General features: G+C 39.5%; 1 protein-coding gene across 1 annotated transcript in view; it reads right to left on the bottom strand.

Annotated features, from left to right (window-relative positions):
• Positions 1-24730, bottom strand: part of LOC134659461 (uncharacterized) — an 85020-nt gene that overhangs the window by 10089 nt on the left and 50201 nt on the right. The window contains exons 4-8 of the mRNA XM_063515103.1: positions 10068-10272; positions 8205-8380; positions 6712-6888; positions 4980-5142; positions 1098-1221 (exon numbers count right to left, since the gene is read on the bottom strand). Coding sequence (XP_063371173.1) covers positions 1098-1221; positions 4980-5142; positions 6712-6888; positions 8205-8380; positions 10068-10272 — 845 coding nt within the window. The remainder of the gene's footprint in view (positions 1-1097; positions 1222-4979; positions 5143-6711; positions 6889-8204; positions 8381-10067; positions 10273-24730) is intronic.

Raw genomic sequence — 24730 nt, 5'->3', positions numbered from 1 at the left:
CCCTATTCAGGGTCCATGCTGTTACAATTTAAATGATTATAACACCTATATGTACCATGGATTGCAATAAATAAATGAAATGAAATGTTCTGCCACCAGAGTGCAGCACTAGCACCCATCGTAAACCATAGAGTAACTTATACATACTGTGCCTTAAACTGTTTTTTGACAAGTTTACCAAGATACATCAAGGCAGTTTGTTTACAAAGGGCCTACCGGGAAACGCGAAAATCGAAACTCAGCTATCTGCCTCTTTATCGCTCGAATATGCAAGAGTGATAGAGAGGTTAGATAACAAAATTTAGACTCTCCCGTTTGCGGTAGACCCTCAGATTGTGAGTCATTTTGGTAGTGGCGCCCCCTACGCAGAGTTTCGCGTAATATGCCCTATTATTGATATTAACGTTAAATATGACCACAGCAACCTTTAAGGGACCCACTGATTACCAGTTTGCCGGACGATATCGGACTGTCAGTCATATGTGATGAAGCTCATGAATAGTTTAATAAAAAAAAATTGGGTCAACTTCATAATTGCTTCCACTAAAGCCCTAGTTTTCTAGTGTTATTGACTTGAATGTTGTACAGTCAGCAGCAGAAGTGGCTAAGCGGGCGAGGTGTTCAAAATTACCTTGACACGCTCTTATTATCTTAACAATGAAGTCGCGTTAAGATCATTTTGAATACCTCGCCCGCTTAGCAACTTCTGCTGCTGACTGTACACGCACATGCAACTGTCGTATAGTTTGTAGCTTTCTAGTAGACCCCGAAGGCTTATCCTATTGTCTATTGTTCAGTAAAACCGCACGTGCTACTTACCTGCAAAAAAGGGTCCTAATTATTCTATTTGGCACCTGAGCGCGGGCTAGTCCAACGCTCAAAAAACCAGTGTAGGTGCGCTCTCCGATAACGCGCCTTTGTTACGCATCTCGATGACACATTTTAGACTGGTTCTGTAGCGTTCGACTCGCCGGCACTCAGTAACCGAAGTACCGATTTTTTATGCAGGTGGTTGTGGCACGTGGCACGAGCGGTTTTTCTTAACAATAGACAATAGGATTAGCCTTCGGGGTCTATTAGAAAGCTACAAACTATACCTCTCGTAGTGTCGTCGCGCAGTATTGGGCTGAGGGGGGTGGATCTGTCGCCACAATTTGTGCCTGCAGGCCGATTCGTAGCCGCCAGCGTTTGTCACGGAGTGGTACAGCGCTCTCAGCGACACTGAAACAAAAAAATTATAACATTAACCTTTTGGACGCCAACGATCGATATATCCGCACCGTAGGCTCAACGCTAAACACACAGAGCAACATAGACCTACGTGCATATGCATAAAGTTCAATTTTAGTTTTGACACTTCGGTGTGGTGTCAGCGTGACAGCTTTTGTGTTTGACACGGCGTCGAAAAGGTTAAAAGCTCGGCGACTTTAATTTCTTTTAGATGGTTACTTTACAATAGCGGCTGTATGCTGTATATTCACCGCTGGGGCCCGTTTCCCAAAAGCTTGTAACTTGTAATACAAGTGGAAGTCCCTTTCTAAAGCTGTCAAAAAGTGACATCCGGTTGTCTTACAAGTTACAAGCTTTTGAGAAACGGGCCCCTGGTCTACTTGTCCGCATCTTCACCATACTTATATACGTTCACAACTTAGTAAAGTCTATTTTTTTATTCAGTAGACTAAAATGACATTTCAGTATGAAATGACACATGATGTTCATACTATGAAATGTCATTTTAGTCTACCGAATAAAAAAATTGACTTTAAGTAAGCCATTCAAAATGGCGGCCACTTTTAACTAATACTGTATGTTATTTGATGTCTTTTTCTTCTTGTCTGTTACCCTCCGTGATCCTTCTCACATGATGGTCTCATCGGAAGACCGGCGCTGGAAGCCACCAGCAACATGCTGAGATGAGGCCATTTCGTGGCACTTTAAACTTATTTTGTGTTTTCTTTCATATTATGTATTGTATGTGCTTACGAATTAGTAGTTTATGCAACAGTGATATAATAAGGGTTCTTAAAATTCAAGGGTCGAAGTTACAAAACGAGACGTAGTCGAGTTTTGTAAAAAAAGACCCGAGAATTTTAAGAACCAATTATGAGCTGTTGCATACATTACTTTTTCTCTGACAGCTGCAGCAAAAAAAAAAAAAAAAAAAAAAAAAAAAAAAAAAAAAAAAAAAAAAAAAAATATATATATATATATATATATATATATATATATCTATATATATTATTAAAAAAAAGAGTTATTATTAAAAAAAAAAGAGTTATTATTAAAAAAAAAGAGTTATTATTTTAAAAAAAATGAGTTATTATTTAAAAAAAAAAAGAGTTATTATTTAAAAAAAAAAGAGTTATTATTGTAAATGAAAACATACCTCTTTCAATCAAGATGATCGGAACTTGTATCTTTAAAAAAAATAAAGAAGTTGTATTATACTCATAAGATGACTGCTAGCAGTCATCTTATGAGCCTATAGACAAATCATTCAAATGACATTGCTTTAGATATCACTGTCAGTCATTTAATTGACACATTTAAGTGCTGGAGTAGAAAAAAATTATATTCTATTATATTCTATTATAGAATAACAAATATCATTTTCTCAAACATGCAATGAAATGTCGTCGCTCCGGGCGTTATATCAGGCTTCGAAGTATCACGTTTAGGGCGGAGCAACTCCAGAGAACTGTAAAGGAATTTCATACGAAATTGAAGGCCTAGGCCGGGAAGTAATTTTTTTTTTTAAATTCTAATGTAAACATGGGGTCTGTGTCCATGAACGGACTAAACAGCCGAATAATTTTTTTTTTTTTTTGGTGAATGAATGGTTATCGGACCAAAATATCCGTGTTAACTCCTGTTATACACGAACGTACTGATATTAAGAATACGAATCTGTATGATTCAATGTGTTGATGAATAAATTTAAAATTTTGTCTATACGTAAGTCACCAGAAACCATAGACAATATTTAAAATCCTCTGCATTTATTTTATTTATAGAAATTGAGATTCTTATTATCAGATTGTGTATAATGGCCCTAATAAGGTCTATTCGAACACTACACATGCGAAATACGGACGACTTCCGTAAAAAAAAAACAATTATGGCGGGATTGGAAGGAAAATTAAAAAGCTTTTGTTGTGAAGTTGGATTTTTATTATAAAGATTATAAATTAGTTTTTTTGAGTGGTGTGTTTTTTATTTCATTGCATGTTTGAGAAAAGCACTATACATGCCTAGCCGTGAAAAGGTCTTGCCGGCTTCATATCACTATCCGGCCTCCCTACGGTCGGCCGGCTATACCTACTCACCCGGCAAGTCCTTCTTTCCCGGCGTCTGCAGTAATGTACTATAAGTAAGACCAGACATATCGAGGAGATAAATAGAAGGATAAACATATCGTGGAACAAATTCTGGAGCAATAAAGAAGTGCTTAAATCAAACCTTTCTATCAACCTTAAAAAGAAAGTTCTCGATACCTGCATTCTACCTTGCCTTTCGTACGCTAGCCAGACATGGATATTCAAACAATGCACAAGGAAGAAAATACAAACATGCCAAAGATGAATGGAACGGAGTATTCTAAAGCTAAAACGACTAGATAAGAAACGAAACACTGATATAAGAAAAATCAAAGTTGCAGGATGCTCTACAACACTGCAAGAGGCAAAAATGGAATTGGGCAGGTCATGTGGCTCGCATGCAGGAGGACAGATGGACAAAACGAGTCTAGACCTGGAAAGGACCGCCTGGCAAAAGACACCAAGGGAAACCTATGGAAAGATGGATAGATGAAATAAAGAAAATAACAGGCAATAACTGGATGACCACGGCAAACAACAGAACTACATGGAGAAAAATGGAGGAGGCCTTCACTCGCTGAGAGGTCCTTGATAATCCCTACACGTTTAATTTGCATGTAATTTTTATTTATGTAAGTTATGTAACCTATATTATTAAGGAATTAAAAGGCTAAAATAAATAAATAAATAAATATTCTATTATTTGTGAATACTCACGCTCTTTGAGCGAGTGTGCAGGCTTGAACGCCTCCCCCCTCTGCTTGTAGAACTGCTTGAGATGGCCGATGAAGGCTCCATCTCCATAGTCTCTGTCCTCATCCTCACCATACTTTATACACGTTCGCAACTTAGTAAGTAAGCCATTCAAAATGGCGGCCACTTTTAACCAGTAATTTAAATACTCACGCTCTTTGAGCGAGTGTGCAGGCTTGAAGGCTTCCCCCCTCTGCTTGTAGAACTGCTTGAGGTGTCCGATGAAGGTTCCATCTCCATAGTCTCTGTCCTCATCCTCACCATACTTTATACACGTTCGCAACTTAGTACGTAAGCCATTCAAAATGGCGGCCACTTTTAACCAGTAATTTAAATACTCACGCTCTTTGAGCGAGTGTGCAGGCTTGAAGGCTTCCCCCCTCTGTTTGTAGAACTGCTTGAGGTGTCCGATGAAGGTTCCATCTCCATAGTCTCTGTCCTCATCCTCACCATACTTTATACACGTTCGCAACTTAGTAAGTAAGCCATTCAAAATGGCGGCCACTTTTAACCAGTAATTTAAATACTCACGCTCTTTGAGCGAGTGTGCAGGCTTGAAGGCTTCCCCCCTCTGCTTGTAGAACTGCTTGAGGTGTCCGATGAAGGTTCCATCTCCATAGTCTCTGTCCTCATCCTCACCATACTTTATACACGTTCGCAACTTAGTAAGTAAGCCATTCAAAATGGCGGCCACTTTTAACCAGTAATTTAAATACTCACGCTCTTTGAGCGAGTGTGCAGGCTTGAAGGCTTCCCCCCTCTGCTTGTAGAACTGCTTGAGGTGTCCGATGAAGGTTCCATCTCCATAGTCTCTGTCCTCATCCTCACCATACTTTATACACGTTCGCAACTTAGTAAGTAAGCCATTCAAAATGGCGGCCACTTTTAACCAGTAATTTAAATACTCACGCTCTTTGAGCGAGTGTGCAGGCTTGAAGGCTTCCCCCCTCTGCTTGTAGAACTGCTTGAGATGGCCGATGAAGGCTCTGTCCTCGGCGCTGGTTTCCTTGTCATCTTCCTCGCTGTATTTGGGCGCGCCGTTGCGGAGCGACAGCCGCCGCGGGGGCTGAAGCTGAAACACACAACACAATACAGTCAGCAGCAGTTGCTAAGCGGGCGAGGTGTTCAAAATCTTGACGCGACTTTATTGTTAATAAGAGCGTACCAAGGTAATTTTGAACACCTCGCCCGCTTAGCAACTTCTGCTGCTGACTGTACAATAGTTAACGATACAAGTGCGGAAAAGAGGAAATTCGACGAGTGAATACACTTTAGAGTACATATGGTGCTACTTTCCCGAACGCTAGTGCAGGAAATAGCACTTTCTTATTAGCTGGGTCTGTCGGAGAGAGACGGCGAGTGGCTGTAGATACCTCACCTTTCGTAAACGCCTCATGAGGTGTCTGACTCACCTCAGCAGGTTGCTCGACACGTTTCTGCGAGGTTGGAGGCTCGTTTCCGACGCCGACCCCGCGGTCGCTCCTTCAGCTTCGGCGCGAGCTGGTTGTAGCCTAACTCCTCTTCGTGAGCGCCTCACGAGGTGTCTGTGACTCACCTCAGCAGGTTGCTCGACGCGTTTCTGCGAGTCGCTGTCACTAGATCTGTCGGAGAGGGACGGGGAGTGGTTGGAGGCTCGTTTCCGACGCCGACCCCGCGGTCGCCCCTTCAGTTTCGGCGCGAGCTGGTTGTAGCCTAACTCCTCTTCGTGAACGCCTCATTAGGTGTCTGTGACTCACCTCAGCAGGTTGCTCGACGCGTTTCTGCGAGTCGCTGTCACTAGATCTGTCGGAGAGGGACGGAGAGTGGTTGGAGGCTCGTTTCCGACGCCGACCCCGCGGTCGCCCCTTCAGCTTCGGCGCGAGCTGGTTGTAGCCTAACTCCTCTTCGTGAGCGCCTCACGAGGTGTCTGTGACTCACCTCAGCAGGTTGCTCGACGCGTTTCTGCGAGTCGCTGTCACTAGATCTGTCGGAGAGGGACGGAGAGTGGTTGGAGGCTCGTTTCCGACGCCGACCCCGCGGTCGCCCCTTCAGCTTCGGCGCGAGCTGGTTGTAGCCTAACTCCTCTTCGTGAGCGCCTCACGAGGTGTCTGTGACTCACCTCAGCAGGTTGCTCGACGCGTTTCTGCGAGTCGCTGTCACTAGATCTGTCGGAGAGGGACGGAGAGTGGTTGGAGGCTCGTTTCCGACGCCGACCCCGCGGTCGCCCCTTCAGCTTCGGCGCGAGCTGGTTGTAGCCTAACTCCTCTTCGTGAGCGCCTCACGAGGTGTCTGTGACTCACCTCAGCAGGTTGCTCGACGCGTTTCTGCGAGTCGCTGTCACTAGATCTGTCGGAGAGGGACGGAGAGTGGTTGGAGGCTCGTTTCCGACGCCGACCCCGCGGTCGCCCCTTCAGCTTCGGCGCGAGCTGGTTGTAGCCTAACTCCTCTTCGTGAGCGCCTCACGAGGTGTCTGTGACTCACCTCAGCAGGTTGCTCGACGCGTTTCTGCGAGTCGCTGTCACTAGATCTGTCGGAGAGGGACGGAGAGTGGTTGGAGGCTCGTTTCCGACGCCGACCCCGCGGTCGCCCCTTCAGCTTCGGCGCGAGCTGGTTGTAGCCTAACTCCTCTTCGTGAGCGCCTCACGAGGTGTCTGTGACTCACCTCAGCAGGTTGCTCGACGCGTTTCTGCGAGTCGCTGTCACTAGATCTGTCGGAGAGGGACGGAGAGTGGTTGGATGCTCGTTTCCGGCGCCGACCCCGTGGTCGCCCCTTCAGCTTCGGCGCGAGCTGGTTGCAGACGAACTCGTGGCCTTCCAGCTCTGGGTACTCGAATGTGTCCTGGAAGAGAGGTTATATGTTAGATGAAGAAAGACACAGGGAATCCATATCTTTAATATAGTTATGCTTACAAAATTAACAGTAAACTGAACTAGAGTCGATCCAAGCTATATCTGCCTGTACAGAGTTGGCAGTGACAGTGTGGTCCGTATTTTATCGCTTCAAAATCTGTGCAGAATTAGATTAGACGGAGACGGACACTATCAGTCAAGACTATTTGATATATAAACATTAATAACCTGAAAAGGAGCACACAATTATTATTTTTTGGCATCACGGAGGCTATGAGACAAGGTCTTATACTTAAGAAAATACCTAAGTAAAATGTCCGATCGCCAGATGCCATAAATTTTATGGAGTTGAACGGATCTCCCACTTCACTTCACTCAGAAGTTTCTATAGGCTAGAGATCTGATGAATTTGCCATTGGTTTCAGTTGACATAGTGACACCACTGCTTGGGATGAGAAGGAGAGACGCTTTGTGTCTCTCTCAGATGTCCCCATCCCAAAGATCTCTCCCGCAAAAATAATATTCGAACCAATGTCTTGTAAATGGGTCTCTATTGTTTCCCAAATAGTTTTAAGTCATAATATATTGTTTGCCCGCATTTTCGTTATATTATAATTCATTTGGTACAGAAACGCGGCACTTTTCAGGATTGCCATAAAACAAACCTAACCACAGGGCGGACACGCCATACATCAAAAATGATTTGGGTTTATATGTGTGCGCGGCACGTCTGTACACGCGTCTGACGGAATCCTGACATGCTCTCAGTAGAGCGACTTACGCACACATTCATGTCGCGGCCTGTCGCGGGGCGAGGTAATCCGAGTCGGTGCGCGTCCGTTCTGTGTGATAATACTATTACTTATTCTGTGACCTAACCTAACCTATCTATAGGATAACCTAATGAAAATCCTGAAATGTTAACGGTTTCAGTTTTATGACTAATGATAAACAATACTTCATGGGAAACAACGGGACCCCCTTGTAGATTATCGTCAGACCATAGAGAAATATAGTAAGACAAGAGTGCTCACTCCATACATCAGTTCAGACTATTAATTTCAGTGTCTACATCTAGCTTCGAGTAGCGGAACTATCAGTACTGCTACTTGACAATAGATGTAGCACCGACCGGAAAGTGTTATCTCAACAGCATAAGACTTTCCGGTCGGTGCTACATCTATTGTCAAGTAGCAGTACTGATAGTTCCACTACTCGATACTAGATGCTAATAGTCTTTTTGGTACTAAAATTGATGTATGGAGTGAGCACTCTATGTATTTTTTTCTCTATGGTCAGACTGACCTTGCAGTAGAGTATCCTGGTGTTCTTGGTGGGCGCCGCGTAGCCCCCGAGCGCGCACACCAGGCTGTCCCTGAGCCAGTCCCCCTGGAGGCCCTCGAGCCGGGAGAGGAGCGCCCGGTAGCGGCAGTAGCGAGGGTATGAGAAAACTACCACGCCGGGGCTGTCCGAGTCCTCGTCTGGAAATAAATATTGGCGTTAGAGCTAAATCAATACATATTATCATATTATTTGACGACCGGTCTGGCCTAGTGGGTAGTGACCCTGCCTGTGAAGCCACGGTCCTGGGTTCGAATCCCAGTAAGGGCATTTATTTGTGTGATGAGCATAGATATTTGTTCCTGAGTCATGGTTGTTTTCTATGTATTTAAGTATTTGTATATTATATCTATCGTTGTCTGAGTACCCACAACACAAGCCTTCTTGAGATTACCGTGGGGCTTAGTCAATTTGTGTAATAATGTCCTATAAAATTTATTTATTTATTTAATTTATTTATTTATTATAAAACAAAATCCTCTGCCGCGTCTATTTGTATGTTCGCGATAAACTCAAAAACTACTGTACGGATTTTCATGCGGTTTTCACCTATTAATAGAGTGATTCTTGAGGAAGGTTTTGGTGTATAATTTGTAAAGGTTTGTGTGAATTCGATGAACTACCCCTGCGAAGCCGGGGCGGGTCGCTACTAAGTAAATACAGTTAGAGTCGTTTAACTAATGCAAGTTTGTATGAAGAATTCTTCTTTCTTCAAGAAGAAGAATGATCAGATATCTGTGCAGCTAACTAACTGCACATCTCGACGCAAGACATAGGAAGAGATTAAGGAAATTAATTTAGTGTCAGTGTTAATTACCTATCCCAAAAACTCAAGGATTTTAAGGCTTGAAACTAGCGGCAACAGGCTAATGCATGGTGTAAGTAATACACTGTCCAATAAATTACTTAGCCCGAATGGCATAGTGTAGAAATTGAAACTGTAGGCAATTCATTTGTACCTACACTAAGGCAGTCCTGCCTTATAGTGGCTTCGTTGTATATTTAGGTCCAACTTACGTACAGCTTTCAACTCCTTCTAAGACCTGATGCGTGGCACTTTACTAAGACCTAAAGGCATACTTAGAAACTGAAACTGCCCTCTATGATTATGATTCTGATATGATAAAGCACTTTCCGAGTTTCCGATGTATTATTATTATGGGGGTGGTACTGGGCAGGGAATATTTTCGTGTATTTAGTTATAGTACATTATTGTCGAGGCTCGGAAGTAGCTACTTGCTGGCTGAGGATTCGTTTTAAACGGACGACCTTGGGAGTCCGTTTAATTGAATCCGAAGCCAGCAAGTAGCCTTCCAGCCGAGTCATATATAGTGCTTTTCTCCAAAATGGTGCAAGAAATGTAAAAATAATAGAAATATTTTACAGAAACAACGTTCTAATTTTCACAGAAAAAAGTAAAACCATTAAAAAGATATGCTTTGCCGCCTTTAAAAAAAATTAAAGTGTAAGTAGGTATTTTTCTGCTGAAAATACGCCAACCTATTTGAGACACCTAAATTGTCGCGGTACCAACATTATAATAATAAGTACTGACACTGACCATCTGTTTGGCTGTTTAATGGACCTATGCCTTCACTTGATATGGCCATTTCAACTTTAAAAATTTTGGAACTCGAGAAATAATGGAATTTGTATGCAACATTGCAGTCCCGAAATCGAGACTGCAATGTTTTTAACTTTTTAATTTTTTGACTGACCATAAACTACGCTCTTCGCGACCAATTTTTTAACCGGCAACGTCGACTTTGCCGTCCATTTTTGAGAAAAGTCTCTTAACACGTGTTGGCATTGTAATGTTGTACTAACTGATGGCGTTTTTCTCCTTGTCGACGTCGCTAAAGTCGAGCCGGGTGTGGTGGAGCGGCTGCGAGCGGCGCGGCTGCGCGGGCGGGGCGCAGTCGCCGCGCCACACGGCGCGGAGCCCCCAGCGCCACTCCTCGCCGCCGCACACCCACGACAGCAGGTCCTCGGCCTTCAGCACCACCTTGTCGTTTATGGCCAGCACCTCGTCCTGGAATGGAAGGGATAAGTCATAGACTAGGAATCCTCTAGACTGAGCATAGTATCGCTACCCCCTCTGCCACTTATACGGTAGTTTTACTCCATCTTCGAGTCAATCCCGTGCCGTGATTGGTCCGTGTCTTTGAACGGACCAATCACGGCACGGGATTCGCTCACCTCGTTCCCCCGCACCCCCGTATTTTTGGCAGCATCGGTTTCATGAAATAATTGCTCTAAACTCAGTCTAGAGGATTCCTGGTCTATGGGATAAGTATAGATGGTCAACCAAATCTTGTCAGTAAAAAAAGGAGCGAAATTCAAATTTTCTATGGGATGATATCTCTTCGCGCCTACATTTTTCAAATTTGCCGCCTTTTTCTACTGTCAAGACCTGGTTGACCAAGTATATTTGTGAGATGTATAGTAAAACCGGTTTGCGCTGTTGTGGCGTTAAGGTTCCGGGACACAGGCGCGTTTTCCGGGCGGCGCGTGAGCGGGGCGTGAGCGTTTTATATGTAGATAAAAGCGGCGCGCCCCGCTCACCACACTGATTAGATTTTCGTGAAAGAGTTGTCAACTTGTCAATCGATATGCTTCTACGTTTCGAATTATATAGGCTACATTTTACTCGTTTTATTTATAGTTTTAACACATTTTAATAGTAGGTAACTGGGTCATTCATACATATTCAGAAAGGTCTCTTCTGTTGACAAAATAGGTAAATAACTAAATATATTATGTTTTTCTTGTTTGTCTCTCAAGTACTGATAAATTTTACCCGCTCTTAGGGTGCAACGTGAAAAATACTGTACGATGTCTACAGGAAATACGCGAACGATTTAAAGGTGACAGTCCATTTTCAACGACAGCTGCACTACTGTCAATTTTACTATGGAAATTGACAGAAACAGCGGCGCGTTCAGTACCAGTAGTGCAGCTGCGGTTAGAAATGGAATGTTACTCTAAGCATACAACAAAATGTGTTTGACCCAACTGCATGTATATGTCACACCCATGTGGCTACCACCAGTTCTGACATAAACATTATCAAGAACGTAATTTACTTTCTATGGGTCTCGCTCATACTCGTATATTAGTGCGAGCGAGATGTATAGAAAGTAAATTACGTAGACGTTAGCGTATGTGTCAGTTGTGCCACTGTCAGTGACTCATGGTACGGGTACAGTCCAAAAGTCCGAATATGACTTTTGGCGCACCAAATTGTTTCTGCATCGTACACGTAATACGAATATACGTACAGACTAATTCGAGATTTGTGCCAGTACGGGCAGATTAGAGCTGTGTGTGTGTGTGTGTGTGTGCCGATCGAGCACACAGACGCGAGCACACTGTGTGCAACACAGCAGGCGAGCGAAAATGAGAACAAAGAATACTTAAGGTAATAATAATATTATTGATCTTCGGCATATTAGCGAACTTCCGGTTACGATTTAAAGGAGTTTTAAAGGTGAAAAACAGGCGAGAGCATATTCTTTCTCCTATTGAGGGTTCCGTACAAAGGTGACAATACTAATAGGTATTACTGCAATGTTCAGCCGCCAGAGTACAGCACTAACACCCATCGTAAACCATAGAGTAGGTAACTTATACATACTGTGCCTTAAACTGTTTTTTGACAAGTATTCACAGACAATAAAATATAGATACATTAAGGCGGTTTGTTTACAAAGGGCCTACCGAGAAACGCGTAAATCGAAACTAAGCTATCTGCCTCTTTATCGCTCGAATATGTAAGATATCTTTATAGCTCACATGAGCAAAAGAGTGATAGAGAGGTTAGATAACAAAATTTCGAGTCTCTCGTTTGCGGTAGACCCTCAGGGCTCAGATCGTGATGGATTGTGGAAGTGGCGCCCCTACGCAGAGTTTCGCGTAATATTTCCTATTGCTCCACTGTCTGTCATGGAAATATGTAGTAGAAAGTTAGAGACGATGATGTCGTCTCGCTTACCAATGCTATTCTTTCAATTTTCTTGTAATCCAGTCCTTTTTTTTTGAAAAAATGACGTGTCAAAGCAATTTAAAATGTTTTTGATATAGGTACCTATGTTTATGAGGTACCTATATCAAAATCCTAATAAAACTACCAATGGTGCCCTTTTACAACCTTCCGATAAGAAAACCACGGAACCCTAAAAGTAGATACACTACAGCTTGCCTGCTGTGCCTGGTCCCACAGCGCAGCCCAGCGAAATTGAATCATATACATTTTGATTATGTTTTAGTCATCAATCGTATAAGAAAACCATGGAACCCTAAAAGTAGATACACTACACCAGGCCTGCTGTGCCTGGTCCCATAGCGCAGCCCTGCGAAATTGAATCATAGACATTTTGATTACGATTTAGTCATCAATCGTATAAGAAAACCATGGAACCCTAAAAGTAGATACACTACAGCTTGCCTGCTGTGCCTGGTCCCATAGCGCAGCCCTGCGAAATTGCCGACGGGCGGGGAGGCGCCAGGGCCGGACTCCGATCGATATTACGTCCGGATTTGCCTATAACCCATTGCCCATTAATTACGTAATGACGATTAATAGTTATGGCATGACATTTTGGTAATATAAAAGCAAATAAAAGTAAATTTACAGATGTAGTGCATAATTGTTTTCCATCGTATTATCTCGGAAACGTTCGTATTTGTCATGCTACTTCAGTCAGCCTTTGTACTTTTTGTATCGAGACTGACTGAAATAGCAAGACAGGTTCGTACGTTTCCGTGAAAATACGATGGAAAATAATTATACACTACCTACATCTGTACTTTCAGGTGTGATTCGAAAGCCCAAAAAGAAGAGAAAATTATACAAAACAGAAAAACAGACAGGAGAAAGTGACATCCAGCGCTGATATTCCGATGAGACCATCTTGTGAAATCACATAAATCATTGAGGTAGGTAACTATCAGTCATATAAAATTAAATTCTTTTAAGAATACCTATAACAGCGTTAAGACATTGAAAGGAAAAACCAAGCATTTTTATTAAAATTATAATGGAAAGGAAATCAGGCATATTTATGTTAAAATATGAAAGATAAGCCATAAGTCACATAAATAAAAATTAAATTATACAATAATCTCATCTAATTGATTCATTTTACCTTCCGCATACTAGGTCTGTCTGACTGTTTTCTCTTCACGCCAAAACCGCTAAACTGATTTAGATGAAACTTGGCACAGAGAGATAGTTTGAGTCCCGGGGAAGGACATAGTCTAGATTTTAACAACTGAATCACCATTTTATGTAGACTAAGTCGCAGGCGAAAGCCAGTTTACTATTAATTTTCTTATTCGTTTAAATAATATAATCAACTATCTTCATCAATAAAAAAAGAATTATCAAAATCGAACTCTCTCTTCTTCCTCGCGTTGTCCCGGCATTTTGCCACGGCTCATGGGAGCCTGGGGTCCGCTTGGCAACTAATCCCAGTAATTGGCGTGGGCACTAGTTTTTACGAAAGCGACTGCCATCTGACCTTCCAACCCAGAGGGTAAACTAGGCCCGTATTGGAATTAGCCCGGTTTCCTCACGATGTTTTCCTTCACCGAAAAGCGACTGGTAAATATCCAATGATATATCGTACATAAGTTCCGAAAAACTCATTGGTTCAATCAATGGGTTGGATTGGTTGGTGATTGGTCAATCATTGGGGTAATTATCAAAATCGAACTACTCTGTTAAAAGTTATGCGTGGTCATGCATAAAAAAAATATATACATATATACGCGTCGACTCTCCTCTACTAACCTCCTCCGTTTTTTTCGTCGGTTAAAAATTAAACTGAAAAAAATATCCAGCTCTATATGTATATTGTTATTATTATATGTATAGACCTAGGCTCTATGTCAGTGGAGCACTAACATAGAAATATTACACCTTTAACAAAAGATTCCCACTAAACAACTTTAATTTTTTAATACGAAACTTAAGAAAAATCCCTCGCTCCGAATCCGCCCCTGTCGGCATTCTAAATGAAGGGGGGCAACTAAAATTGCTTTCAAATAAGTAACCAACTCGCGTCCCTATTCTGACGTGGAAGGACTATTCTGACGAGGGAAGGCTATTCTCACGAGGAAAAACTATTCTGACGAGGAAAGACTATTCTGACGAGGAAAGACTATTCTGACGAGGAAATACTATTCTGACGAGGGAAGACTATTCTGACGAGGCAAGCCATATAGCTGCGATATCGGCAATTTACGAAAAGGTTGTTTACACAATTATCTAATTGATCCAGAGGGAATTGAACCGACATGGATACTGGTTTGATTTTACTACACTACATTTCATGGTAAATACAAACAGTGTAGTATGGTTTCATGATAATAAGTTATCGTACGTAGATCAGAGAGCAATACCATTTTAGTAAGGTGCAGTGGGATAACTTCGACAGCGGGGTAATTTTGTGTTTGTAGGAAACAAGCCCTTTGCGTTTAATAATATATGTATTCTATCTTCTCATACTGGCATATTAGTGCGAGCGAGATGTAAGGAAAATAAAGTTAAGCAGACGTTAGCGAATAGCCGAATATGTCAGTGTCAAACTAGTAGTTGGGGAGCCGACGATGCTATGTCAGGCGTGTCTCACTCCGAGATACAGGTAGCTAAAAGTACATCCGTTCCGCCCCAATGTTGGGGAAAGCCATAAGCCGCGTGGCGCTGTCGCCACCTAGCGGTCATATCTGTGCTGATCGTAACAGACGCGTTTTGTTAGAGAGTGAGTCTTCTGTACTTAGTACTATTATTTATTCTGTGGCTATGTGTAGTTACTCGAGCGTCGTACAGCCCTATTGGAATCGAAATATTAGATGATAAGAAAAAAAAAAGTTATATAAAGTTTTTTCTTCCAGCGAGCCGGAAAGCGTCTACAATTTTTTTTAAATTTCGGGAGGTTGGTGGAGGGTTAAAAAATCGTTAAGCAGTTTGTGGGTTTGGTCGTTTTTGTCCACGTTTATGCTATATTTTTACACTACACGGGGTAGCAAGATATCACTCGTATCTTAATCTGACGCGCTCGAGTAAACACAAAAATTTCCTCTTGGGCTCCCCTACTATAGTGGTAACCGTACCTACAATTACAAGTGCGACAGGGAGGCAACACGTAAAAATTGGTTCGCGGTAGGCCCTCCGGTATAGATACAGAATAATCAATTGTAAATAGATTCAGGTGTGGTCAGGCACGAGTTGGTCTATTAATACAGAATCGATAGACTTATTACCTCTATACTCCATAATCTCCATATACACATAATATGTCACACATGTGCGCGCGACTGTACCGAGCACTTAAGGCCGCTCCGTCATTCCGTTTGTACATACGCGTACACAAGTACTAACGTTGGTACCTACGAATAAGGGTAGGTTAGAAATAGATTTTATGGGGATATCGATTTAGGTGTATGAATATAAATTCAATTAAAATTATATTGACGTTGCCAGTAAATATACATTTAAATCTTAAAACGCATACTTAAATTACTATAGCGTCAATTAGTGAGTTCAAAACTACTTAGAGTTAGACCAAGATAAGTCTGGAACGATTTTGATAGCACAAGCAGTGAAAGTGTTATTTATACGTCATAATTTCATAGAAGTTTGGCGTTTAAAATAACACTTGCACTGCGTGTGCTATCAAAATCGTTGCAGATTGTTCTTGGTCTAAATCTATCTATACATATATCATCACTGGTATATTAACTCACATTAATAGACAAGTCTATCGCGAAAAAGGAAAAAAGATAATGAAATAAATGTGTTCAAAACGAGAAAGTTTTAAATATTATACTGGTATATTACATAGGTATCTTTTAAAGAAAACTGCAACAAAATAGATTTTTGCAATTTTCAAACTGCAACAACAATACGGAACCACGTGAACATGAACAAAAGAACCCCAATATAAAAATATCGAGTACGGAACCCAATTAGTGAACAAAAGATAAATATGGACGGAACCCATTCCGGCGCTGACCGCGAGCAACCCCGATTTCTGTTTACAATTAAACTTAACATATAAACACTGCGTCTGTGTGGGTGCGGGCAGGGCTGACACACGCAAGGATATTTTTTTAGTGTCTACTAATTCGTAAATATATTTGTAAATTGTATTCCAATGATAATGAAATAAATAAGCATTTAGGTATTTATTGGGAAATATTTTGTTTATAGTAGGTTTCCGAAAACTTGAAAAAAGAAGGTGAAAAATCAATTTAGCTAGCGCGTTGTTGTTTTTCCATGTTTTAGTGTTTTTACTGCGAAACCAAGAAATGTCTATTAAGCAGTATCATATGCTAATCGATGGCATAATATTTTATCGTATTTATAATATCCAATCTATGTTATTGAGTGGTTGCTGATTGACAAACAAAATGTACCTATACGTTTATCATTATCATCAAAATCAAAACATACATAATTATTAAGCAAACAAGCATACGGTTCATAATAGCCAAATTATTAATGTATTTAAATTCATGTTTTACTTGCACTCGACTCTTAGATAGGTATGTTTATTGTAAATACGCTTGTGTACATATTGCAGGAGATTTTAGATACATAAGGTGTATATTTTGCATGCTGCAATTCAGCTAAATGTGTGATACTTTTCAATTTGTAATATTTAAGACCTTTTGTTAACCACATTTAACGCAAATAAAGCTTTACTTTACTTTTACTTTACTTTATTTTGTGATAATACGCGGTAACGGTAACCTATGTACGCTTATTGTCGTGAAGTATTTTGTTAACTCATCATCCGCTTGCCCTTTTCCCGTTCACTAAAACACATAAAATTGTGTATGTATGTACTTGTGTAAACAAAAATATTCTTACACGTGTATAAACATTTGTAGTAAACTAAAAAAACCTTCAAAACATATGTAAAAAAGTTCAAAATCAGAAACTTTTATTCCTTTTAAATATGCAAACGAGCTTTACAAATATTTTTAGAAACAATACGCATAATTCGACCGGAATAAATAATGCAAAACAGTTTTTTTCGAAGGTTTTGGCAGCCCTAGAGCGAGCGCCGATGTGTGAGTGCGCCGAACAAGGTGAACATACAGCGTGCTGTTTTTTCGAGAGATTAAAATTGGCTCGGATTAGCGTGTAATATAATAGCCACTTGTTATTATGATACATTTATAATATCACTACATCACTACATAGTATAAAACAAAGTCGCTTCCCGCTGTCTGTCTGTCTGTAATAGTCTGTATGTATGCTTAGATCTTTAAAACTACACAACGGATTTTGATGCGGTTTTTTTTTAATAGAGTAACTCAATAGGAAGGTTTATGTATAATTTGTTAACACGTGCGAAGCCGCCGGGTCGTAATAAAATAAACCATATTTTTCAGGCTGTTTTAATGAAGAAAAACGCCCCGAAACTAGTAAACTTAAATGTGATCAAAATAAGCTTCCGGGAGTTCCGGGTTTCAACGTTCAAAGTTCCCTTACCGACCCGTAGCAAATCCCTTAGGCCTGAAAAGAGTGTTGAAATATTGATATTTCTTTACAGGGTTTTACTTTTAAGGAAAAGATAGATGCGAACGAGCTCAAGGCTATTTGATATAATTTAGAATCGGAATCTTTACCATAGAGAAATATAAGTAAAGAAAGAGTGGTAACTTTAGTAGTACATTTTTTGTCAGTAGCGAAACTTGTGACATCTATTGTCAACTAGCAGTACTGATAATGTCCGCTACTTGACGTTAGATGTCGACTATGAAATAACTCGCGTTATGGTAACTTGGTAAGAAAACTGATGTATGGAGTTCCCACTCTTTCTTTACTGATATTTATGATCTTTACATAACCGACCAATGTCTTAAAAGACTTGAGGATATACAATTATGTATATATTTGGGTTCTACCACCTTTTTAGTGTTTATCGAATAATTTAAATGTTGATATAGCATAATGCTCGTTTAAAAAAATGAATTAAAGTAAATATTACATATTATTTTATTAGATTTTTATTTGGAATTTAAACTAACAATTGGTAAGGTAAGTACCGTAATAATTATACAAAATCACAGGTTAAAGTTTATTCATATATAAAACATTAAAAGAATAAAACAAAATAACAATAAAATTAACAAAACTTCCCTACTAATATTACAAATGCAAAGTAACTCTGTCCGTCTGTCTTTTACCTCTTCACGCTTAAACCGCTGAACTGGTTTAGATGAAATTCAGTATGGATATAGAGAAAAGACATAGGATATTTTTTTATCAATCATCACTACACATCGGTGTGTAATCATCACCATCCCACGCATACGAAGTTGCGGGTAGAATCTAATATCTATACATATTTATATAGATATGTAGGTATACCAATTATATTCTGCACCGCTTTGCATACAGTCAGTTGCTAAGCGGGCGAGGTGTTCAAAATTATCTTAACGCGACTTTATTGTTAAGAGAATAAGAGCGCGTCAAGGTCATTTTGAACACCTCGCCCGCTTAGCAACTTCTGCTGCTGACTGTACATCATTATTGTCAAGTCGACGTCAATAGCATCAGCCTGTACCGGCACATGTGACACACTCACACACGCGCCACACTCACACAGGCGCACGGAATTGATAGCGCGTCGGATCTAGTCGGTGCAACGCCCCTGGGGTTAGGCCGGGGGCACACTGGCTCACGATGTTTAGGGATTTGTGATTATTTTATTGATTTAAATATTTTATTTTATTTTAGGGATAACAAACAACTATACAATATAATGTTACATTTAGTATTACAATTAAGATTAACTTAATGCATAGCCAACGACATTATCCACGAATTTACAACAAAATTATGCAAAGGTTGGCACAAAAAAAGAACAGTTAATTATTTCCAAGGTACTTATTTAAACAGGGAATATTACATGGCCAGCGAGGACTTTTGGCCGATGGGTGTGGTATTTCGTTACTTCCGTGGGTTCTGCCGAATTCTACACCGGAACAGTAGACGCGCCAGAAAAATGTGTCGCCGAAAATATTTTCTAGTTCTTAAGATATTAAGCGCATTATTATAATGCTATGCTAATACACTCGTGGTGAAATTTAGAGGAAAAAGGGATAAGTTCGCCTTTGTACTTCCATTACTTTAATTAATTTTTGTAAACCTTTGTTTTGTACAATAAAGTGATTACTACTATTGCAACACAGGTCCTTAATATGGACATCCAGTGGGCGCCCCGTGGCGTGACGTCTCATGAGTCATGTTTACGGTGGTAGCCTACCACTGGTAGGCTATAGAAACGTATTTTGTTTCGAAACATACGACACAGATGGCGTTATGCTCGATAAAAAATAAAATACCTATCTAAAACCTGACTTACAAGTTTAAAAAAACAAGCGCAAGTTGCCAAAACTTTAAAAAAAATATGGTTGTATGTAAAATCGGTTTATGGACGATAATTTTGCGTGATAACATCATAAGAAAACATTGATGAAAAACTGCATAGGTACTTTTATACGTTACCATGGAGATCTGTCCACAACGTGACACTTTTTCGTGCATGCTACCGGTGTTCATCGATTTATAAGACGTTATCACGTCAAAAAACAGACAAATAATACATATATTATTCGAGTAATATTTTACGTACCATTTCCGTTGTCATATGGAACTGTGAATGCCTAAATGCTCTCGATTATTTCTGTTCCAAGGCGAAATAGTTAATTTAACAGATAATTTATAATTTGTATGAAAATCATCGACCCTTTCCTGACAGTCAATTGTTTGTACAATTATTGTTTCCGCTCATATATATTTAGTAATGTTAGGTTAGTTGTTAGAGGCAACCGAACACGAGGTGCGTATTTTATTCACTGCGGTTTTGACATATCTTGTATCTGTGGCCTTGTGCTAACCTGTACAGACAACGCAATAATAAAATAGCAGGCTGGATAAATTAAATTAGTTAGGGATGATAAATTGAGTACAAACGTAAACCTATATCAAGTAAAATTATTTAAGTACATCAGTGACCTGAACTTGCTTTTTGACTTAGTACAATCTAAAAATCTTAAAGGTATTCCAAATCTAGTTGGGCCATTACTTTTTAAGATTTTACCTAGAAATTGGCTAGTTTGTACATAGTACAGTCAGCATAAAACATTTGTTGTTTGTTTGAAAATTGAACGAAACAAAGCAAAAGCGACTCTGTTCCAATTGAACATGGTTTAAATTGCACCGAACTGAATAGGTACTATAGGTAGGACGTTGGGCTAGGAGGATAGAATATATTCAGTATATTTGATGATGACTGTACTCCTGCACGTGTCGTATCTTAATTACATATTTAAATGTAGTCTAATTGTTTAGTGGACACCTGAGTCAACATTTTTACATTATATGGTGAATTTACTAACTATACCTATATGCTTTTGGGAGAACAATATAAAAAAACATACTGAGCAAACATGACACCGTAAACTACACAAACGAAAGGCATATCGAATCGCAAATAGTGCGACACATACGTTTAATTACTTAAAATTGCAAAATGTTTTATATACACAATAATATTTTCGACTACATATATATTATTAGAAAAGCTGGAAGGTATTGGTAACGTACATATTATAATACAGAGGTATTGTTTCTTTCAACTTAAATTTGTATTAGGTTCATTATTGAAAAATGAAGACATATCTAAATAATTCTGGATTCGTATTCGTACCTACAAAACATATAATACGCAGATAGGTTAGAGTAAAGCCCAGTACGGCTACCATCAGTTTGTCACTGACATAAACGCCGCCGAGAACGTAATTTACTTTCTATACATCTCGCTCGTACTCGCATATTAGTGCAAACGAGATGTATAGAAAGTAAATTACGTTCTCGATAGCGTAAATGTCAGTTTTGACACTGTCAGTGACTCATGGTACCGGCTTAGTAGAGCTAATTAAGTAATTAAAGTTCAAATTATTCAAAAAATTATTTAAGTTTGTGTTTATTTGCATTCAGTTTTTTTATTATCAAATTACTATTAAAAACACTAAATCGCGTTTAAAACAACAATAATTATCCATTAAATCGCGAAATATCAAAATATAAACATGTTTAATTAAAATTGTCGTGCGCAGTGTGCCCTCAGCCTAACCGACATAAATTCTCAATAACACGAAATGGCGGAGCGGGGCGCGGGGGGGCGCGGGGCCGCACTCGGCAATGCGGGTTATTATTATTATTATTACATTTGCCTAAACTACGTTTAAACCAAATTAGTCTTAGTTTAATATTATGTTACTACCTGTGAGTTCCTATAATTGGCTTCCTGTATCTACTAAAATTTCTATGTTAATGTCATAGCTGCTGGATCTCCAAATAAATAAAATAAAATAAAAATAAATAAATAGTCATTTCTAATAGAGATGTCTAATTTAAAATGATAGTTAAATTAAGTTATTTTTAGTATTTACATCTGTGAATTGTTTATAATATTTTTATGTCACGTTAAAAGCCTTGTACTATTTGTTGTAACTGTAATTGATATCGATAGTAATAACACTTAGAAATACCTAATACATATAGGCAATAGATGTATGATATGATACATCATTGATATCATATATATAGATTTTTTAGATTTAGATATTTATTCTCATAATATGAAATTACATTATAAATTATGCTAAACTAATCTACATGAATTTATATTATGATCGTCATTAACATTAACATGATATTATTTATTAGATACAAATTAAAAATGTCTTAAAAATAATTAATCTTCTGTCAACAATTTTATCAATTCATGTCAAAACAAAATACGGGAATAACTAAGTACGAGTATCTCTTAATGATCGTCATGTTCTAAATACAATAAATATGGTATACATTACGTTGAATATCAATAAATGAGAACATGTCAAATTTACACGATTCAATTTACAATTTCAAATGTCAAAGTCATATACTCATTTACTGAATAAAGTGGATTATTCAATAAAAGGACCCTCAGTTGACGTTCAAATATTTCGTCAGATGTTTCCATTCGTAATTCAGCGGGTAGACGCTCGTAGTATGTCGGGCCGATTACTCGCGGGTTTTTGCATGAAAGTGCCATGCGTCGCGGCACTGTTCTGAGTCTCCCCGTGGATCTGATTAATTTGCCCGTGACCTCAACACGTTTAAACTGTGGGAGGTTTTTTCTTACGAACATCAATACTTCGAATATGTATAGTGAGTAGTGCGTCATTATTCGATTTTTCTTAAATACTTCCTTACAAGGGTGCCTGGGTTTAACTCCTGCCAGTAACCGTATCGCACGTTTCTGGAGTATTAATACGCGATTTGCATCCGTGGAATTGCCCCAAATAACCGTACCATATGACATCAACGAGTGAAAATGCGAGAAATATACGGCCTTCAGTGACTTCCTAGATATTAGTGGTTGTAGTTTTTTTATGGCAAAAATAGCACTACTCAACCTATTACATAGCCCGTCAACATGGCACTTCCAATGCAGATTTGAGTCAAGTGTAAAACCCAGAAAATTGGTCTCATTACATATAGGCATAGGCCCGTCAGCGATACACGGTGGCACTTCAGCGTTACGTCCTGAAAAAATCATAACAATTGATTTGGCCATATTTAAGAGCAGGCCATTAGAGGAAAACCACGTTTTCAACTGGTCACTTGCTTCGTGAATTTTTTCAGCAAGTTGCGTGTGCGATGGTGCGTTGACGACGACTGTTGTGTCATCCGCAAATAGAATAGAAATGCCACTCGTAATTGCCGACGGGAGGTCATTTATAAATAATAAGAATAACGTGTTGCCAGTTGCCGATCCTTGAGGGATGCCCAAATTGACATAACCAGTATCTGAAGACACTGTTTTGCCACTTATGGACATTTTGACCACCTGCTTGCGGCCAGACAAGAATGATGCAAACAAACTTAGAGCGGAATCAGTAATGCCGTACATACTTAACTTATTTAGAAGCAATTTATGATTTATTACATCGAATGCTTTTGAAAGATCGCACAGTATGCCCGCCATTTTGTACCTATCATCTAGACCAGTCATAATGCAGTCTACCATCTTATGTGCCGCCATGGTAGTGGATCTTTTTTGTCTGTATGCGTACTGATGGTCAGTAAGTAGCTTATTAGATTCCAAGTGGGCCATTAGGGAAGATGATAGAATGGACTCCACTAGCTTTGAGATGGTAGGCACGATGGTTATGGGCCTATAGTTGTTGACATCACTCTTGTCTCCTTTCCCTTTATATACAGGGCATACTCTCGTACTTTTAAGAACACTTGGGTATGTACCAACTAGAAACATGTCATTTAATAAAACTTCTAAAATGTCAGATAAAATAGGCCATATACTTAATATAATGTTTAAAGATATGTCATAGACGTCGACTGTAGTCCGGGTGTTTAACATAGACTTAATCGTCTTGTCCAGAAGTTCACGTGTTACGACAGGAAAAGTGAATGTCGGTATATCAGAGCCATCCAAGTGCCTACTGACGTACTGTTTGGATAATGACTCATCACTGTTTATGACGTATTTCGAAGCTATGTTTAAAAAGTACGAATTAAATGCATTTGGAATTTCTTCACGAGACATGTTAGCGGTCCCGTCAGGCTTTTTTAAAGTAACGGTTTGGGTGCATTTTTTCACGCCGACCTCTTCATTAACAATCTTCCATATCTCTTTAGATGGATTTTTACTTTCCGCCAGTCTAGTTTCAACATATTGTCGACGGGCTCGTAATGACTCTGACTTAATTAATTGTGAGTAATGCTTTATGCAGTCTGATATGATATGGTTGTTAGGATACTGGCGCAATATCTCATGAAGGTCGCGGTGCCTTTGCATATATCCAAACAGCTCGTCTGTCGCCCATGGAACCGTTGATTTCTGTCTTAACTTCAATGTCTTAATTGGAAAGTGTAAGTCTATATAATATGTCAATATATTAAATAATTTGTCGAATTTATAGTTAATGTCAACAGTACTATCATAAATAAAATTAAAATTGTAATATGAAATGTCAGTGTAAAATGCATAAATAGATTGACTATTGAATAATCGGCGTTCCATTGTTGTATTCGCTTTGGTGTATAACTTTTTTATAGTGAACTCATACCGCTGCGCGTTGTGATCACTTATAGCGGTATCCAATGCTGTTACTGTGAGATGCTCGCGCGCGTAGTTAGCTAAACCACAGTCGATGGACGTGGCAGAGTCAGCCGTAACGCGAGTTGGAAAAGTCACAAGATTTATACAACCAAAAGAATTAAGTACGTCGTCCACCCGCCGTTTCGAACTATTGTCAGATAGATAATCCACATTTTGATCGCCAACAATGAGGTACTTTTTATTTTCGTCAGTTAGCTTATTTAATAATAATTCAATACGTTCTAAATAAATGTCAATGTCGCCATTACAAGTCCTATACAATACAATAATAATCAA

This window comes from Cydia amplana, chromosome 25 (assembly GCF_948474715.1).
Source record: "Cydia amplana chromosome 25, ilCydAmpl1.1, whole genome shotgun sequence".
Lineage (NCBI taxonomy): Eukaryota > Metazoa > Arthropoda > Insecta > Lepidoptera > Tortricidae > Cydia > Cydia amplana.
The sequence above is the reverse complement of the archived record's forward strand: the minus strand, read 5'-3'. Positions and strand labels throughout refer to the sequence as shown.